The sequence below is a fragment of the Plectropomus leopardus genome, chromosome 18 (genome assembly GCF_026936395.1).
Source record: "Plectropomus leopardus strain MGB_pleo_1.0 chromosome 18, ASM2693639v1, whole genome shotgun sequence".
Lineage (NCBI taxonomy): Eukaryota > Metazoa > Chordata > Actinopteri > Perciformes > Serranidae > Plectropomus > Plectropomus leopardus.
Genome location: NC_142193.1, coordinates 25,938,321 through 25,958,693, shown reverse-complemented (window position 1 = coordinate 25,958,693; position 20,373 = coordinate 25,938,321). Strand labels below are relative to the sequence as shown.

Genomic DNA, 20,373 nt, shown 5'->3' with positions numbered 1-20,373 from the left:
GGAGAGACAGAACGCAGAGATAAATTAGGAAACGCATGACAGCAAACATCACGCGGCGGTATATATTAGAGTGATATTGTGCGACACTGAAGGTTATCCACGATAATGAAAACAGTTTCATCACAAACAACAAAATTCCATGACTTACCCAGAAATTCAGGATTTTACCATTTCAATGACTTTCCCAAGGCCTGGAAAACAACCTTATGAAATTCCATGTGAACAAAGAGGATCTTCAGTGGTTTCATAATATTAACCCTTTGAAACCTGGGTATTATGATCAAAAACATGGGAAAAAGGCAATGAGCAACTTCAGAAAAAATGACTCAGAAATTAGAAAAAAGTACCTGAAAATGAACAAAAAACAAGTGAAAAAAAATGAAATGACCTTTTAAAAAAAAACGCTTTAAAGTTATAATTCTTTAAAATTATTTAAATATAATTAAGATAATTATATCGTTCCCTGAACATTTTCCCCTGACTTTCTCAATTGCAATTTGCAACATATTTTTTTATCAGGTTGTTGCTCATTGCCTTTTTTTTTCCATGTTTAAAGAATTCAAATTTGCTCAGGGTTCAGAAGTTTAAAAACTTGTATAAGGTGTCTGAATGCAGTACAAAAAAGTGATATTGTTCCAGGTGTCAAAGGGTTAAATTAAAAGAAAGAAAGAAGTTCACATTAAACCAATGAGCTTAAAAGGGTATTTTTGTCGTTTAAAATATCTAAACTGATCAATTGTATTTCTTGGAGCTGAAACCGTTTTTTGTTAGAAAAACATGATAAAATTACACGAAGACATTACATCATGTGAAAGGTTACAGATGTGACTGCGGCTGGGCCATGTGGAGAAAACCAAATAAAACATTTTTGAAGAAATACTTTGATATTGCACCAATAATGTTGGGTTGACTATCAGTGCTTTCACAAAATATTTAGTTATATTTTTGACAAATAATCACAAGTTACGTGGCTGTAATAACTAAGTGGATAAAGGCAAATAATAGAAAAACTAAAACAATCTGGTGAATTCAGAAATTTACATCACTTGACTGTTATGCAGCCTTTAAAACCAGGAAAAGAAAAAGACAAAACTATATATTATACTATATATTACTAATATATTTAAAATCTAAGACGGTACCTAATCTCATCACAATATAACAGATATATTGCCCAGACCTAGATATCACTTTGTCTTTACTGCACAAATCCTTAAAAAGTCTTAAAAGGCATTGAAAACATTAATCTAAATATAAGGCCTTAATGGACATTAAAATGTCTTAAATCAATCTTTCAAAATTCTCACAGGATGTAGTGGAATTGTTTTTTTTCTTTCTTACATTGCAAAAGCTTAACATAATGGATAACTTGCATTAACGTCTCCAAAAAGTCATTTTTTATGTGTGAATATTCATTTAAAAACTAAAATAAAATTCTTCATAACCTTAAGAAAACTGTCAGTTCATGTTTTTTATTTCCTTCAATATTGGCTACTGTAAAATTGGTCTTAAGTTTAATTCCAAGTGGCATTAAAAGTCTTAAATCCTACTTTCCCTCAGCAGCAGGAACCTTGTAAATGGTTTCGCCAAGAAGCAGACGAGGAGAAGGAGTCGAGGAGGAAACCGCCGAGTCATTGTTAGTCTTTTATTGAGGGTTGTACCCAAGTTTTACAGCTTTGTATGACGGCTGCAGGAGCCAGAGAGTTACAAACAGTAATCAGTATACGAGTACAGCCAACAGAAGACCTACTACTTACTACTCTACACCTTAGTACAGATTCTCTTAAGAGCACTAAAATCCAGAAAAATAAGAGGAGAAAAAAAATACAGAACAAACCAAGCAACAAAGGAAGGAGAATAAAAAGATTAAATGAAACCAAACAAATAGACAGCATCAGAGGAGACATTCATTATTAGAGCACACTGGAGTTGGTTTTCTATACCTTGTTAAGATCAGGCGACTTCGTTTTTGTCAATTTTTATACCCATACAAATAAAGATTGTCCTTCAAAAAGTGCAGTTTCCCCCGAAGTTTAAGATAAAATCCTTTGATGACCCGAGGAAGACATTTGAAAATAAAAAGGTACTTCCTGTGTTTGTTTGTAAGAGAGGAAGACTTCCTCTCGTTGATTATAGACACTGTACGTTTATATTCTCATATAGATATATATATATATATATTATATATAGTTTCAACAGTCTCCCAAAGCAATGTGCATAATAGGTTTACAGGTGATCCAACTACACACTGTGGATTGATAGAATCTCTATAAAAAACATTGTAGTTGTGTAAAATTTGCAGTTTTCACCGGCCTCGCTCCCCTCGGCGTATCGAGGAGACAAGCTGTGAAAATAAAGAAATGGACTTTGCAAATCTTAAACCTGTCCTCCTCTCCTGCTACAACTGGCCCGACGTTTGCTAGGTAATAAAGGTTTTTTCAGTTTTTATTATTATTATTATTAGTAGTACTAGTAGTACGATTCAACGATGGCACGACATGTTTGAGGAATATTATTGGGAATCCCATTTCGACTGTTTTTAGAAAATTTTTGGGATTTGTTTTTTTTTTTTAAAGAAAGCAAAACCCAAGGTGGACATGGAAGCCTGGGTTCAACACTCCACTGCATAGTCTCTCTGAGCGACACCCTTCCCGACCCTCTGTACTGTACCCGCCCGCCCCGCCCGAGATAACCCGCCCGCCCGCCCGCCCCACATCTTTGTGCTGGTTAGACTAAAGCTTTTCAGGGTTTTGTTTTGTGTGTGTTCATACTAAATGTAAAATGACAAAAAAAGACAGCAGATTCTCACAGTTTTTGTGTTTTTTTTCTTTTGTTTGTTTTTTCTGTTTTTTGTTTTTTTGTGTCAAAAAAAAAAATAGCCTTTTGATCGACAGTAGGAGCCATTGGGTGTGTTATGGTATAATATAGCATTTGCTCACAGGATAGTTAAGTCAAGAGAAAAACAAAGAGTCACATTATTTTTTATCTTAAACATTAAAAAGTAGTATCACCAGCCAGCTTCCCTCCTCTCCTACCCTCCTTCTTTCCTCCCCTCGTCTGGCCCTGTCGGGAAGCTGCTTGGCAGCCCTGGGGATTGTACATTGCTCGTGGTGGTTTTCACTTACTGAAAAGGTTTTTCCTCACATCATCCTTTTTGCAAATGACATTTTTTTTCTTCAAGCATTTAACATTGTCCAGCTTTTTTAAATACACGTACACACACATACATGACAACAACAAAAAAATTATCAATCCCTTTCCTTCCCGCTCACCCTCCCTCCTCGATTTGGCATGATAATGTGTTCAAACACACACACACACACACACACACACACATACACACGACACTGAGCATCTTCACACACACCAACAGTAGATTGGACGAAACAGAGCGAGATTAAGCTGGGAAACCAAAACAGTAACATAAACATTGAGAGGCGATTTACAGACGTTGCTTTCCCTTCTCTAACAGCAGAGCCTCCTGAGCCGCTGATCAGAGGTCAGTTTGTCCCGCTAATTGGTTAAGGATACTGAGGAGGGACAAAACTGCTCCCGGGTCAGCGCTCGGAGAGAAGCGTTGCCAAAATCAGAATGAACGAAGTGTAAAAATTATTTCATCAAGAGCGCAAAGGGAATATAGACTATTTGCAGAGTTCACTTGCCGCACACCTCCTGTCAGTTTTGCGTCTCCTCTCCCGTAGTTGAGCTAAGGAGTCGGAGAGGGAGCGCAGATCCTGGATGAACCGGCAAAAGAGGCGAGTGTAACCCCGCGTCCCTGAAAAGCCAGGAGCCGATCACAAGTCACATGCCCCTTGCCTGAGTCACTACGGGTCGACGAGAAGCCTCGCCTCGTTTCAGTCAAGCTAGCGATCACCATGACAGCCAGGCGTGGTCGGAGCAGTAGGCGAATACTGATTCAAACACATCGAGCGGTGGTTGCTTACACGATTTTAACGTGAAGTGGTTCTAGGGCTGGGTATGCAACAAAATAACTCAATGCCAAGTCATATCCTAATGTTTCGAGTCAATCAATACCTGCGTTTGATCTTTTTTTTTGCTCTGTGAGTCAGATCTCGGACTCCCGACTGCACGCTGGATAAGAAAACTTTCTGTTGCTGCCTCCACCGAAGTCGCTCTCCTCCCACATGAGCGTGAGCTAACACACCAGCAGCAGCTAACATCCAACTGAGCCGTTAAACTGAACTGAACTCAAGTCGACGCTCTGGACTTCAGTTTCAGTTGATTTAATTTTCAGAAGTTGAACACTCATCAACTGTGAATTAATTGGCATGGCGGTACCTGACTCATCAAATCGAATTTCGCTGGTCACTACAAATATTGGATTCGTTTTGTTTTCCATACAAAGTTTTAAAGTCTGAGCAAGCTCCGTGGGACATGTAATGTAACAGCCGCATTCACGTCATGTAGTAAACAAGCTAACGGTGGATCGTGAATGCGCAACATTTTTTGCCGACTAGATATCAACAAAAGCCAGAGACTGTTGTATTAACTTGCTATGAGCTGATAATTCACCACTTCTTCACAGTACGGTTTGGTCTCTCCTGCACGTCGGAAGTTCTTAAGAGAAGGGTGAAAGTCAAGAGCAATCTCTTTGCAGCAAAATCTGGGGACCAAAATGTCCCTGGAAGTACACTGTACAGAAAAAAACAACTGCCTGACTCAAGGCAATCTCAGTTGACTTCTCAGACTGATGATTCAAGCCTCTGACTTTCAAGGGGCAGCCCTACTAATTTAAATTTTAAGAAAAAATATCACAAAATGATGTTTAAAAAAAAAAAAAAAAGGAGGCCTCTTTTTTATTTTGACTCCATCTATATTTTTCTCCATTGACTGTGAGATTTCGCACTGCATTTTAAAGTATTATCCAATGAGGTGGTGAAATTTTAATGCTTTATGACGTAAATGTTTTGACTTGTGTTACAACATGGTGGCCACCCTCTGGTTTTCCCTTAAGTTGCCAGGGTGAGTAAACAGCTTCATTTTGAGTTGCAAAACCCCTAAAGCCTCATTAACTATGTTAGCACCACCAGCCGAGCTGACGCCGCTAATGGCGCTTAAAGTGATACCTAAAAACAGGAAATTACATGTTAGCATTGTTTCATGAGGCATTACTAGCGCTACTCGCCGAATGAGCAGCGCAACTAGCTAGCTCCCACCAGATTTGGGTGGTAATCTAAAGATTCGGAAAATGAACATACAAACTGACATATGTTTGTCAGAATATTTTAAACTGGTATGTTTTCAGTCAACACCAAAACGGCTTAACCCTCTCGTTTAACCCAGGCTAGCCATGTGATGCCAAGACGAGCAGACTCAACTGTTCCTGGTGTGGAGCTCACACTCCCGCAGCAGCGACAAAGTTGTGCACAGTACATTTGCCAAAGTTAAGCAATTCAGCGTGAAGAGATGCCAAAACGTTCGAAAGTATGACTATGCTACACGCCACTCCATTCACGTTACGGTGACTAAATGCAATACTTAATTGGTTTTGGTATCACTTTAAGGGAATAAGTATTTTATTAACGATACCCAGCCCTGGGTGGTTCCATGTTTGAGGCTGATCGGGTGCCAGAGAAGGCAGATCGAGGCTCCGGCCGACGTTTATACTTTTTAAAACCGTTTTCAGCTACATTCTGGCTGAGTTCAGGCGGCGTGGCGAGGTCGCCGCTCTGACCAGCCGGCCCGGTGAACAGGGAGAGGTAAACCTGGAGAGGAGGGCGACAACCCCCCTCCCTTCTCTCGCTCCCTCCACCGGGGCCAACAAAGCACCATCTTCTCTAGTCACAGCACACACACAAACACACACGCACGCACACACACACACACACACACACACACACACACACATTACCCTGTCACAATACTCTCACAGACGCACCTTCACCCTCAGACAGACCCGAAACTACACCACTGAGCTGTCTGTCCGACTGTCCGTCTCCAAGCTTTGCTCTCCGCGCGCTCGGCTTTTCCTCCAATCCACCCCAAGTGCAAAATCCAAGGCTCCTCAGTTCAATTTGTCAAATTAAGTTAACTCAAAAACAAACATGGTTCAGATGTTCCACTTGATAACATTTGTTATTAAACAAAACAAATACAAATAAGATATATATATATTGTTTAAGCAAAGAGATCTGGAATTAAGTAAACTAATCTTTTTGTATGATTGAATTATTTGGTAGAGAGCAGTTCAATACTGGCACACACCACTGTCAAGTCTGGCTAATACTCAAGGTTCTGTCTCACTACGTATGCTTTAAAGTTGTTAAATATTCACGACTAAACTTAAAAACACAACTTAAGCAGACATTTTTAGTACTTCTGAAATAAAAACCTAGATATCAAAGGGGAAAAACACACACACACAAACACACACAGGCTTAACACAGAATATAACACGATGAAGAAAAGAAATTAAGGTCCATGGCTTCGCTAATGCTGACTTCTCGTTCACGCACTCTCTGAAGCTTTTTTTTTGTTTTTCCCCGATAATTGTGCATCATAAACAATCACTGGTAGATAATCTATTATTCACACGTGTTTTTTATCGACAAAACGCCACTGGTGGATTTACATTCACGCTGTTCTCGCACACGACCCGACACCTTCCCCTCCAGCGGTACATCTGCCGGTACAGAGCTTAACCACACACACACACACACACACACACACACACACACACACAGGCAAACACACACGATTCATCAGGTCAGGAACTTCAGATGAGCACCCCCTCCCTCCCCTCCCACCCAAAGGAAGAAAAAAAAAAAACAGTACAACAATACAATCATATTCTATTTGTAAACAGGTAGAAGCCACTTGACTTGTTGTTGCATCTTCGGACACAATTAGGATCAAGGCAATGAAATGTGGACGACTTTTGCACTGTTAAAATATTATCTTCAACCAAAAAAAAAAAAAAGATTCTTAAAGTTTCTCTTCTTTCCTTTTTTTCAAAACACCATTTGTGGCAATGAGAGCGATAAAAAAAAGAGCAAGTAATATTTTGTTGTACTTAATGAAACATTTAAAACATTTTGTGAAACACGGGAAAAAAGAAAAAAAAAAACGCCTCTCAGTAGGCCATGTGAGAGGCTACAGTATGCATAGATACAGATTCGCCTTTCTCTTGGTTTATAAGTCTGACAAGACAGAACATTTTCCACGCACACTCACACAATAAACACTCCCCACTTTTGATTTTTTTACATCAGTGGAGTGGAGGAGAGGAGGAAGAGGAGGAGAGAGGGAGCGTTGGGATTTCTACAGCCCGTCCTCCACCCCCCCACATTAGGACCCCCCCGTCCCTCAAAAGACAGCATATTGAAAGCAGTGTGTTGAGCTTCTCCAGCTTAAAGCAGTTATTTGGCAGAGAAAATAAAACTTACAGACCTATACATAGTTTTCAGTGCTAGAAGTTGGATTTTCCTTTCCTACAAGGAGTAGTAGTTTTTTTTTTAAATTCACCTACAAGGGGGGGAAAACTGGCTTGATTTCCTGAGAACCATTGCTGGTTATTTAGCAGACAAAGAGGAATAGTTCAAATAACCAACGCCATGGCCAAAAACACTGATCCGAATTCCCAGAGTTACAAAGCATCGTCTTCATCCTCAATAAGAGTTTTAATTTTTTATCATTTTTATTCATTTTTTAGATTTTTTTTTGTATTTTTTTATTATTATTTTTTTTTTTGTAATTTTTTAAATTATTTTTTATTCCATCTCTTTAAAATGAAGAATGAACACACGTTCCGCCTCCTAAGTCTTGTAAACAAGAGGTTGCAGTGTGGCACCTCCAAACATTGAAAGCCTATTCTGAAAGTGCTGTTCCCCCCTTCGCCCATTAGGGGGCTAATAGGGAGGGCTTGCTAGATAGGCCCCGCCCCCTACATTAGGGTGGGCGGGGCTTGCTAGTCCCAGCTGCGGCTACAGTCCTTTGCACTGCAGAGCTCAACGTTCTTTAGTTTTAAAACAAAATTGGTGCAATACTTTTTAATGTCACTTTTACTATCACCAGATAATCCTCCTAAGTCAGCTTTTATTCTTTAACTATCTGTTGATCTTGAACTCCACGACAACGCAGTAAGGTAGGCGTGCCAAGGCAGAGAGGAGCGCACACATACTCATCCGCACACGCACTCATCCACACATACACACACACAAAGTACTTCCACACACACATATGTGCGCGTGCACACGCACTGACACATGCGCACACACACAATCACACACACACACTCACGGTAAGGACCTCAATGAGTAAACAGCTACACTGGAAAAACTGGCTGCTCCCTCTATATTGCAGATTATATATACTGAGAAAAAACCACATTCAGTGCAAAGTTAAAAAAGCTCATACTCCAACATTGTCAGCAAACAAATGCAAAAAAAAAAAAAAAAAAAGAAAACGTTAAAAATGAAAAGAATTGGAATTCAAATAAACATGACGAATGAAACAAAAAATATATATATAATAATAATGAGCTCGATTGAAGCTTTTTTCGGTCTGAAAGAGCACTACCTGGAAGCAAATATCCATCCGTTCACATTATAGAATTGGCCTGCATGATTCAAGTATTCCGACTGATATGTTTTTGGGCTAAAACAAAGTGGACATATGTGCAGAGAGAGAAACGTAACTTGTTTTCCACAGGGGAGACCCCGTTTTGTTGTATATCTTGTAAGTGAGAAAGAGTCCAACTAGTGCCATTGCGTTTATAACTACTTTTTTTTTCATTTTCTTCTGCTGATTATTGATAATTCTCTACTGACCCTTCCTCCAGCCTGTTTGATTGGCGGGCGGTTCACATGGAGTCCCCACCGCCTGTCAGGTGATCCACCGGGAGGAAGGAGCTGATTGGAGAAGGGCTGCTGATCCTCCCCGCCTCGGTGCCACTGGGGCTCCCCCACAGGCTACTGGAATAGTTGGGCCCGCCCCAGAGGGAGGAGCTGTGGAGATCGCCGCTGTTCCACTGGCTGGGCTCAGGAGCGCGGCTGGGAAAGGGGTGAGACTGATCCATTCTGCTCTGAGAGGAGCCAATGGCCTGCCAGCCGGAGGAGGGAGTGGCCAATGACTGCCCTTGTGCAAAGAAACGGTTGATTTCCTCCTCGCTGGCAAACTCAGCCAGAATAGTAGTGTTCCCCAAAACACACCTGCAGAGAGTGAACAGGTGAGACACAGAGCGCGTGAGTGAGGGCGCTCCCAAACATCCTGTGGCTGGAGTCCACGGCGGGTAATCAGAAAACGCGATTCCATGACGGCCTGTCACGATAATTATATCGTTTTTTAAGCAAAATGATGCCAGAATAAACAACGGGGTTTTCCCGGTAGCCTGCAGCTGCACTTTTGGAGTGGAAGAGGCACAGTCTTGATGTCATTAGCTTGCCCAAAAGTCAGTTATTTTTAGTTTAATTCTTCAACAACTTCATCCTCCACTCAGTAAATCCACCAGCAAACGGCCCAGTTTCCAGGACGTCCATCCCCGGCAGCCGACTGCAGCACACCGGAGTGACTGTGGTGTTCCCAGAGCTTTGTCAAGCTTGGCCATTAGATGCAATAAGCATGTTTTTGTTGGCCCAACTTTGTATTGTCTAAAACTAATTTTACGTACACTTCTCAGTACAGCTTGCATTCAAATGTGCACCGGAGGGACAGAGATGCCATCACAGTAACAGCGACTCGTTTACTTCCGGTACTTTCCCGGAGTCGTGTATAAATTGAGAATCTCCTGCAGTAATCTAGCTGGAGGAATCCGGTTTATATTATCTCCTGCTCTGGTGTCAGTGACTTAGTTTGTTTCTGGCACTGAAGAAATGAAATTACTGGTAATGGCCAACTCTAGCACAATTACCTTACTGCCTGTAACATCTGTCTCACAGTCAGAACACAGGGGCTGTGTGTAAAACTCAACTTCCATTCATCTTTGCAGCCATTGGTTGATTAATTCCATTTTGTAAAACAACAGTGAAGTATTGATAATCTAACTAGCCAGTCAATGTGCCATTATAAGCCGGGGTCACACACAGGACGACTGCTTAACACAGGAACGGAAGAGTGTGTGAGTGTGTGTGTGTGTGTGTGTGTGTGTGTGAGTGTGTGTGTGTGATGTCCTTACATGTGCAGGCTCTTCTGGGCCTTTGCGGCCTCATCCTTGGAGCTGTAGCATACCACAGCGTTACCGTGCGGCAGGTTGAGGTGGAATGTGATCAGAGGGCCGTGCTGCATGCACAAGGTCCTCAGAGTAGAGCCGTCAATCTGTGAGACAACAGAACAAAACACACACACAAAAAAACGGGACAGCTGTTAAACAACTGCTGACAAACATCGTGCACAAACGTATCCTCTAAAAGTTCAGTTTGTTGAATACGTATTGACAAAAAAAAAAGTTGAAAAAAAAAGTTGCAAGGTACGACAAGCTATTCTGGGCGCCTCTGGTTTCGGACGCAAAAATCCCTATCATTTTTCTTTAAGATTATGTCACGTAGGTGCTCTATTATGTCTTGGATCAGCATTAAACTCAATTATGAGTCCAAAATATTAACAGAACCATGCCAGAAAATATTTGTTTATTTGACAAGAAGTCAAAGACACAAGCATGTGTGCATAAATAACTTCAAGGTAGAAGTTTAATTCAATTCAAACTTTCAAATTTAAGGTACATTTTGGATGAAGTGAGCAACGATGGCTGCGTTTATCATTCTCAACTGCAAGCTTTTGGATTACACTGCTGCTTTATTCAGGGCACCCAGTGCTCATGAGTATTGTAGTATTTTTAGGGTCCCTACAGCTTTAAGAAAGTAGGAATTAAGAGATTTTAAGACTTTTCTCAGAATTTAAGACCAATTTTACCGACATCAGTTACCTATGATAGGGGAGATTGTTGCCCAAATATTTAATGTAACATAAAACATCACTTTTTGGTAAAGTTTGTGCGAGAGGCATTCATTATTTTGAGATTTTACAACGCAACATCAGAAAAACACTTCCCATGTATGATCACTTTTAAGACCTTTGAAAGATCTATTTAAGACATTTTAATACCAGTTAAGGCCTTATTTTTAGATTAATGATTCAATGCCTTTTAAGACTTTTTAAGGATCTGCGGGAACTCTGATTATGAGCCATCCTCCATGACAAAATAACAGACAAAACAGGATTTCTCAGAAACAAGGTTGCAATAATTAAAAGTGGTGCCCTTAACATAAACTCACATCTTGTTAAATTATCCAGGTGAGGTCGATATGTTAAGTAAAACTGAGGATATGGTAAGGAAAAATTGAAATGGGAACACAGAACAAGTGACCATACCAACTTTGTAACTCTAAAATAAGACGACAATGACAAAAGGAAAAAAGAAAATATTTAAAAAACACAGATTAATTGTCACATTTGTGTATGTTCAAGTACCTGAGGTGTGAGATTTTTCAGAACAAGCCATTGGGTTCTCCCTGAGCTGCTGCTGTCACCCCAACTGGAACCTGCCGAAACAAGAGAAAGGATACACGTTAGAGAAAACAGCTCAATTCTGGTTCCCGCACAGAGCAGCTCACAGTTAGTTATGATTTGTGCTTAAATATCTGTTTAATGTTGATACAAACTTTCCTTTTCTGCACTGATGGTTTCTTTTTCTAAACAACCACTTCGAATGAATGAATAATGATAAAAACCTCAAAACTCTGAACATTACTACAGGTAGTTTGGTATATGCGAGTCTCCATCTGCTCTCACCAGGTGTGTATCTGGACTCAGTGGAGCCCCAACCGCCCAGCCTCAGGGCAGAGCCGTCCCAGCCGGAGGAGGCAGAGCTGGGCTTCTGGCTGGTGAGGCCGGGTGGTGGTCTGGAGGGGGCCGCCACAGACAGCGCCTTGGGAGGCAGGGGGACCTTCCACAGCTCGTGGGCCAGGGAGGAGTTGGACACAGAACCGCCGCCGGGAGACCATTTTGACTCACTGGGTCTGGCTGCAAGGAGAGAGAAGAAATTTAACCTTTTCATCGATCTGCTGGCTGTTCATCTTAACAAACTTTTAAATCACACATTTGTTATATTGTCTGACAGCAAAAATTAGAGTCCAAAACCAAAGACTGCATCTGCTCAAGGCACACAAGTGTTTACATTATGCAGACTACAATGCTACAAGCAGCTTTACACTAATATCAGGTAAACATGTTTGAACATGAACATTATTTCTTCCTGCTTTCGGCTCATATTCATGCTGGAACATGTGTTTAGTGTTTAGAAGCTTTTATTGGTGATTTTTCAAGGTACACGGTGCAGCTATTCTCCATTAGCCATTTCCAAGCTACAATGACGGTGCAGAGATGCAAAAATGCAGATAATGAGACAGGCGCTAAAAAAGAGCACATCATGCCTAATCCACATGTACACGGGTATGTTTTTAAAACTTTTTTTTTTTTAAACAGACATTCAGGAAAACTCCTGGCATGGTGAAGATATTCAGAAACTCCGTTTCCAGTGTTCATGTGTAGACAGGGAAACCAGGGATTTTTGGCTTGTCTCCTTAGTTTGACATAAGAGTGTGCGTCATTATCTCTGCCTGGGCAGCTGAGACATGTCTAACCAACACTGCTAATGCAGGCAGAGTGTGTCCCCTGCGGCACTCTATTCTTGTTATTGTTGTGCGTTCTCCAGTAATGACTTCAGGCTTCTAATTGGCAAACGTGGCCTTAAGGTAGAGGTTATATCGCCACCTGTTGCTTTGGCGTGCGCTTAACAGTCTGCGTTTGCATTTTAATATGGACAGAGATTTTTTTTCTAATACTGTTGGTGTGGATGGGAATTTTTAAAAAACCAGAGGAGGAAAAAAATGTGTTTTTTTAAAAATACCCATGTATTTGTGGACTCTCAGACAGAGGGTGCTGTGTTCTCCAGCACAGACAGCACGAGGAAAATAAAGAGTTTCTTCAACATTAAAGCATATAAACGTGTTCTTGTAGAAATAAACGCATATAACGTCCCCTATGAAGACTATTTGACTTGAAAAGTTGAGCAAAGAATAATTAAAAGGAGGTACACATACCTGAAGTGCTTTGTGCTGTACTGGTGAGGGAACCGCTGTGGCTGGAGGCACGAATGGATGACCAGGCACTGTTAGAAGGCATCGTGGTGTTCAGTGATGAGGATGGCCCTTAAAAACAAAGAGAGAGAGAGAAGAGTTAGTGCTTGTGAACTTTTGGTCAATGGCATTTTATCAAATCTGAATCTAGCATCAAATCTGCTCATTAATAACAATTTTACACATTGTTTATTGCTCTTAAAAAAGAAAAAAGGTAGATAAAAGATTGAAAAATGGACAGAAAGTTAAAATCTAAAAACTCAACCCTTGTTTGTGTTAATCTTCGGCCATGTGTGTGACCTACCGTTGTTCCTGTCCCTGAGGTGGTCTGTGTCGCGGACGGTGTTGATGGAGAGGTTGTTGATGACACTGCCGGGGGTCACATAAGGGTCAGTCTCAGGGTCAATGTTGGGGTAACCTTTCCAAGGCTCCCCGGGCCGGAACTCTGCAGACACACAGAAACAGCCGTTAGCAGCACATTTCAATGCAAACATCTTGTTTTGTTTTTGTTTGTGCAGGGGAGAGCTTGTGTACCTGGGGGCCAAGTGACAGTGTTTCCATGGGGCGGGGGGGAATTGGCACGGGGCGGCCAGCTATCACCCACCGAGCCCATTGATTGGCCGGGAGGACTCAGGGGAGATGGGCCAGGAGACAGGAAGTCATAGAAGGGAGAGTCCTCCAGACGCAGCCCAGACGACATAGCACCTGTGGGACAAACACATACAAACATTAGGACATAATGATGTCAGATAAGCCCACACTCTGACCACTTTTAAGTCAAAGCTAACTTTATTTTTTTTACAAAACCTACTCCCTGAAATGACTGCAAACTTATTCTTAAACTTGATTTTAAAACATTTTAAATTATATTTTTATATCTTTGCACCTCTTGTCTGCACCTTTGCTTTTTTCAATGGGTTTTATTTTTAAAAAATGTCAATAATTTCGTAATTAATTTTACCTTTAATATAATTTCTCTACTCTTTTATTGTAAATCTATTTCCTTTACTATGTTTTATGTTTCATTCTTCTGTAAAGCACTTTGATGGCCCTGTCGTAAGAAATGTACTGTCCAAATACTGAAACTCAGCGGCATGGTTTGATAATATATAAACCATGGTGCCACCAGAGCATTATAGAGTTTAATATTTTATCTTATATATTTTTAGAAACACATTTTCACCTACCAATAACACACACATCTTTAAAAAAACCAACAAAAAAAAACCCCAACTCAGAATGAGGTGACAAACAAAAAAAACAGCAACTATGTCATCCATAAGCCTGGCCTATGTTTAACAAAAACATTAAATATATTGCAAAGTGTTGCTGTAAATCCAAAAGATCAAACTACAATCTTTTTAAAGCCAACTCTCAAGTCTACAGGAGGTGAGTATGCAGGAAATACTTTTTCTCTCTCACTGTTTCAGTGTTTGCCAAATAACCGCACTACGACTTTGTAAGGATACTTTGTTTTGGTAGTGCGTGCCCTGAAGTGCACAATCACCTCTTTTAGCTGGACAATCACTGCACAAACAACTCGGGTAGCACTTTTAATATCAGCAAGTCGGTCTGATGCTGCAGTGTGCACGGCTACAAACACAAACACAGATTCGTCCGTACCAGGTTTGCTGTTCTGCTCCAGAGGGTCAGTAGCCCAAAGTTTCTTCAGTCTGGACTGGGGCGGCTCTTTGTAGCTCACAGCTCCGCCACCACCACTACCACCACCGACACCCATGTCCAGGGGTACATTCAGGTTAGAGTTCAAGCCTGATGTGAGGAAGAGAGAGAGGAAATGAAGTCACTCTGAATTTAAATACATATTAAGAAATTCAAAAAACTGACTGATAAAGGCAAATTTCTACACCAAACTGTATCATCTTTTAAGTGTGGGGATTGAGATTCGAAAAAATGACCTCTATAGTAGCGAACATACTTAAAGGGAAGTTGCTGAAGGAACTGAGAGCAGCAGCATCCTTCTGCATCTCTGGGTTGTTGTGGGACAAGTAGTTATCCAGGTACGGTTTGTGGGGCGGGGCCTGTTTCAGCAGGGAGGGGTCCAGGTGCCGCGGCGGCTGCATCATTGATGGAGACGAACCAATGGGACGTGTCTAAGGACAGGAGGTATGAGAGGTTAGAGAGACCAACCAATAAGACACCATGGCCATTTCATTCAATAAAAATGCTTCAATTTTGCGTGTAATGAAGATGGATTCAGAGGGATTTTTCGACACTCACCTGTTCGGTCGGTCGTCCCACAGGCATGGCTCTCTGGCTCTGAGCTTTCTGCTGTTGCTGCTGCTGCTGGAGGAGAAGACGCTGCAGACACACACACGACAAACATAAATAAAAGCACTTTGATGATGTCTTTGTATTAAGTTTTGGAAATCATTTACTGCATAGTACCATATATATCAAATACATTTATAGGTAGATTGATGGAGTTACAATATGCAAGCCAGTCTGACAGCACTTCAAGAGAACATTACACAAGAATAACTACTATATGTGCCAACTACCATACGCATTCATTTTTTAATTTAAATTTTTTATTCATTTTTCCAGTTCCAGTTATATTTAGTCATTTGTGTGTAGCATGTAAATTCACTGGATTTTTAGGGATATTTCCTTTAATACATCAGGTTTTCTTTTGAGTTCAGGAAAGTTAAGTCTTTTACTCCTTTGACAAAAAGCTATTGAGGCCAGAATTGGCAACACAGAAAAACATAGCTCACTAATGCTTTTTTTCCCTTTTCTTCTTGTTATCTTCAATAAAATACACCAATTTGTTGTCTGTCTCTCTCACTCGCCTTGAGACCCGGGGGGTTGAACTTTTGAGGCTATAGCACCTAAATTTTGGAATGCTCTCCCTGCACCACTGAGCCCTGTTGAAGTCTGTTTAAACAGCCGTTTGTGTAACTTGTATGCAATTGCTCTGTATTTTGTTGAAGTTTTGTTTGTGTTGTGCATTGTGTTTTTAATACTTTTGCTCTTAACTACGTGGCTCTGGTCATCACCCAATCTTCTGTACCTCCTGTCTTTTGTGGTGTATATTGCCCTTATGAAACAATCTGCAACCTGTGTCTGTGAAAAGTGCTATGCACATTTTACTTACTTTTTAATAGCCCTTTCAAGGTCTGTTAGTTGGTTATGAAAAGCATTGAGAAATATCAAAGGCTCAGTGCAGCACAGCACTCTACATGGATCTTAAACCACACAGAAAATTTAATTTCCTATGCCTGTGTGTATGTGTGTTCAAGTGCATGTGTCCATCGCTCTACCTGTAACTGGTTGATCTGGTTGAGCTGTGACAGCTGGTTGAGCTGGGAGAGTTGGTTGAGCACAGCCACCTGCTGAGGGCCGAACAGAGGGTTCAGACCTCCGTTACCTCCAGGGTACTTCAACAGGGATGGAGGGACCTGAACACAAACAAAAGTTTGGTTTTAGTTCATAAAATGTCATGTGACAGAGCATGAGCAAAGTTAGTAAATTGGGTTGATGGTGTTTGGTGAAAAAATCGTAGCTTCTGATGGGAAAAAAAATAATTTTGCATGTGTTCTACCTGAGAGGGCAGGATGGGTGGAGGCACTTGGTTACGGAGGTTGGGTTGGGGAGGGACCTGGGACTGGGGGCCGCCTCGGCCCTGTGCTACGCTGCTGCCACCCATCATAGGGTTTACATTCTGAGCGGGGAAGACAAACACACAAACAAACAAACACACACACACGGTCAATCAACGTGCAACAAACCAGGGTTTCCATACATTTTCATAGAAAAAAATTCAAAACATTTCCATAACTTCTCAAGGACCCAAACATTTTTTTTGCCTCGATCCAAATGGCCAGCGTTTTTCAAACACAAGACATTCAATTCAAATATATTTTAGCATTCCAATCATGTGTTCAAGGACCGTAAGAAATTTTAAAATCCAACAAAATTTCTGAGAACCCTTCTTAAAAATAAAAGAAAAATGCTTAGAATAAACATTGCCAAAATCTTCTCAGTTTTTTTTTTTTTTTTACAGATTTTGCCTTTTTTTTAAAAAAAAAAAAAAAAAAAGGAAAACTTTTCAGGTATTCCCAGACCGTGGGAACAAACTTAAAAATGTATTTTTATCATTCGTTATGTCATGAGAAAACACAGAAACAAACCCAGAGTAAAATCTCACTGGTGAATTCAGTCACAAATGAAATCTTGAATAAATGTATCTTGTTGGATAACTTGCTGGAATATCATTTGTGCAATATGTGGCTTGTTTTTGTTGGTATCTCAGGGTCTGAGGACAACATCCTTTTCATCCTCCCACACTCACCTGCCGAGCGCCCCCAGGACTACAGTGGGCAGGAGACGGCCCAGAGTCGAGACAGGGGATAGGCTGAGCAGAATTGGAAGGGGAAAAGCTCATGCTTTGATTGGAGGAGAGCTCATCAGAAGCTGCGTTATTGTAAGCAGAGGGGGAAACGGACAGCTGCAGAAGCAAGGCCAGGTGCACAGCAGATGGACGGCAAGCACAGAGGGACAGGAAGCACATCAGCAGCCAGAGAAGTGCAGAGAGGGAAGGAGAGAAGAAGGCATAGAGTTAGTTTTGCAGAAGAAGAGAGGGAGAAGGAAAGAGTAGGTGATGTGAAGAGGAAAGGAGAAGAGTGTACGGCGTAGCATCAGGCGAAAGAGTAAAAGGAGATGAGGGTGTTTACAAGAGAAGTGAAAAGAAAAGAAGCGATAGAGAGGGAGGGAGTGGAGAAGAAAAAGAGAAGGTGGCACCAGCGGATGGAAGTCAGAAGGATAGAAACAAAGTTAAAAGGCAAGCAGCATTAAGTGCAGAAGGAAATGAAGCAAAGCCAAAGAAACCCACAGCAGCTTTGTACGAAACTATGTAAGGGAATGAATTACTACTGCATGTTTACGAAAAATCACTTGCAAAACTTAAGAATGCGATCACAACTAAGTAGGGCCAGGGCGATTGATCGATGTAATCCTAGTCACTGATCACGGAAATAGATTGATTTGTATATATAGTATAGTAAGCTGCGTCCATGCTGCAGGTACAATTGTTTAGCTAGAGTACAACTACTGTGCATGGACATCTGAAGCAAAAGCACACTGGAGGTGCAGGAGTGACAAAACGGTTTACATTAAAAACAAAGACCACTGTTAATGTCTGTGAAACGTGTCACTTATTTTCCTTGCAACACATCAAAGCAAAATCATTTGCCAGTGATTATCTTAACTGTGTATTGCTATGGTGATGAAATAAATTCATGTCATTACCATTTTAAGTTTTAAGTCAAGTAGTAAAGAAAAGACAACCTACTGATTCTCCGGTTCAGGGAAAGGGCTGCTGTGATATACAGTGATTACATTAAGCTAGTTTATGTGCCAAAACAATCATTTTGAGTTTCAGGTCCAGTATTCTTCTGATCAGGCAACTTTTTGATATTTCTTTTTTGGGTAAATTCCTAATTATATTGATTAAGTAATAAAACAATTAAAAAAAAGGGTCAATCCTCGAAAAAAATTCAACTAATAAAAAAAACCCTGTTAGATAAATAAATTTTTTAAAAAAAACGACAGGTGCAGCCCTACAATTTAGTATGCGAGTCTGCATATTCCATTAAATTTTGTTGCTCATATGAATTATTATGAAAAGAAACAGCATTCTGCGCACAGCAAGAATCAAATGAATCATCCCTTTCAATTGTCCACACATCAAATGCAGTGTGTTAGAACAACCACTGAGGGGCACAACAGGGCTGAGAGACATACAAGAGACCCACATCTATCTCATGAGCTTCACCAAACAGCTATCTACTAATGCCGTTTTTACACTACGCACTTTTACGCACACTTAAAAAACACATTTAATCTCAAAATGTGTTCATTTCTTTACCCCCACTCGTAGTTTATACCAGGGAAACCTTGATGTTTCTGCATACCTTGTCATAGTAAGGGCTGCGGTCCATGGCAGACTCCTTGTGGAGCTGGTGTCGAGACCCAGGGTTCTTTCCCATCACTCCGTTGAAGTCTCCCATGCTGCCCATGTCCATTCGCTTGTCCTGCACCATCCCTGCTCCTGTCTTCATGGAGTCGTCAGGAGAGTCTCTCTACAAAAGCGAAAGGAAAGAAAATGGGATTAAAGAGACAGAAAAGCATTAACATTGCATGCATTCATCAGAGTACATGCATTTGAAAAACTGTAAGGAAACGCAGATAGGGATGCTCCGATTGTGAAATTCTGGGCTGATACTGACGCTTAGAATAACAATTTGGCTGAGAGTTGACAGCTGATACCAGTGTTTTGGTTGTTTATTTTGTTTTGGGTGTTTCTGAATTTACCAGAGAAACAAAGATATTGTAAAAAAAAAACCAAACAACTGAACTGTTTAAAGTCAGTCTTCGCTACATTACCAGGGTTCCTACGACTTAAGGCAAGTGAGGTTAAGCCCTTTTAAGACTTTTTTAAGACCAATTTCAGTTGGCAATATTGAAGGAAAAAACACATGTACTAAAGTCGATTATTTAAGGTTAGGGAGAATTTTATTTTATTTTTCAGATATTTATTCAAACATAAAACACAACTCTTTGGTGACGTTAATGCAAGAGGCATCAGTATATTATTGTTGTTTTTAATGTTGCCAATTTATTTTTGGCCTATTGAATGCAATGTCAGAAAGAAAAAGATTAATAATATTACCTCCTCCAATGTCTAAGCATTTTTAAGAATTATGACAGATTACTTTAAGACATTTTAATGCCAATTAAGTCTCTGTTTTTAAATAAATTAATTCAATACCTTTTGAGACCCTGATGACACGACTTATGAAAGAGCACAAATTCAACCACATAAATTTATAAAACAACCTTTTAAGTGAAAGAGAGCAACAGGAAAACATTGAGAAACTACTTACAGAGAAGTTCATGCTGTTGAACTGGTTGATGAAGGGTTTCATCCACGGTTCATCCTGTTTGTTGACTGGTTTGTTCATCTGCAACATAGACAAAAAAATATTAGTGGGATTCAACCATTTGCTTTTGAAGTGTTTCTGCAAAAAACAAAATCAATTATTTCAGAAAACAGTTTCTATTCTGCTAAAACACAGGTGGCTAAAAAAACTCACGTAAACCCTTGATGTGTTTTGTTTTTAAGACGGATTTCAACAATATGAAGGAGCCCCTGAAAATGAAACTAGGCCATCTATGAAGTACAAATATGCAAATTGGGGGGGTCTGGGCATCATCCAGACATACTACCCACACTGTTTTGATAAAAAGCTGGTTGAAAATC

General features: G+C 40.5%; 1 protein-coding gene across 3 annotated transcripts in view; it reads right to left on the bottom strand.

Moving 5' to 3' along the window:
- Nucleotides 1–1,631: 1,631 nt before the first annotated feature.
- tnrc6a (trinucleotide repeat containing adaptor 6A) overlaps nt 1,632–20,373 on the bottom strand; it is a 53,592-nt gene continuing 34,850 nt past the window's right edge. For 2 of the 3 annotated variants that reach the window (XM_088069492.1, XM_088069493.1), the window contains 15 exons: nt 19,997–20,074; nt 19,025–19,192; nt 17,404–17,559; nt 16,654–16,773; nt 16,373–16,510; nt 15,330–15,410; nt 15,028–15,202; nt 14,715–14,861; nt 13,626–13,796; nt 13,396–13,536; nt 13,056–13,163; nt 11,746–11,976; nt 11,425–11,495; nt 10,133–10,272; nt 1,632–9,170 (listed from right to left, as the gene is read on the bottom strand). In XM_088069492.1, coding sequence (XP_087925618.1) covers nt 8,822–9,170; nt 10,133–10,272; nt 11,425–11,495; nt 11,746–11,976; nt 13,056–13,163; nt 13,396–13,536; nt 13,626–13,796; nt 14,715–14,861; nt 15,028–15,202; nt 15,330–15,410; nt 16,373–16,510; nt 16,654–16,773; nt 17,404–17,559; nt 19,025–19,192; nt 19,997–20,074 — 2,274 coding nt within the window. In that variant the 3' untranslated portion in view covers nt 1,632–8,821. The remainder of the gene's footprint in view (nt 9,171–10,132; nt 10,273–11,424; nt 11,496–11,745; nt 11,977–13,055; nt 13,164–13,395; nt 13,537–13,625; nt 13,797–14,714; nt 14,862–15,027; nt 15,203–15,329; nt 15,411–16,372; nt 16,511–16,653; nt 16,774–17,403; nt 17,560–19,024; nt 19,193–19,996; nt 20,075–20,373) is intronic. The other variant, XM_042504850.2, reaches the window with a different exon arrangement.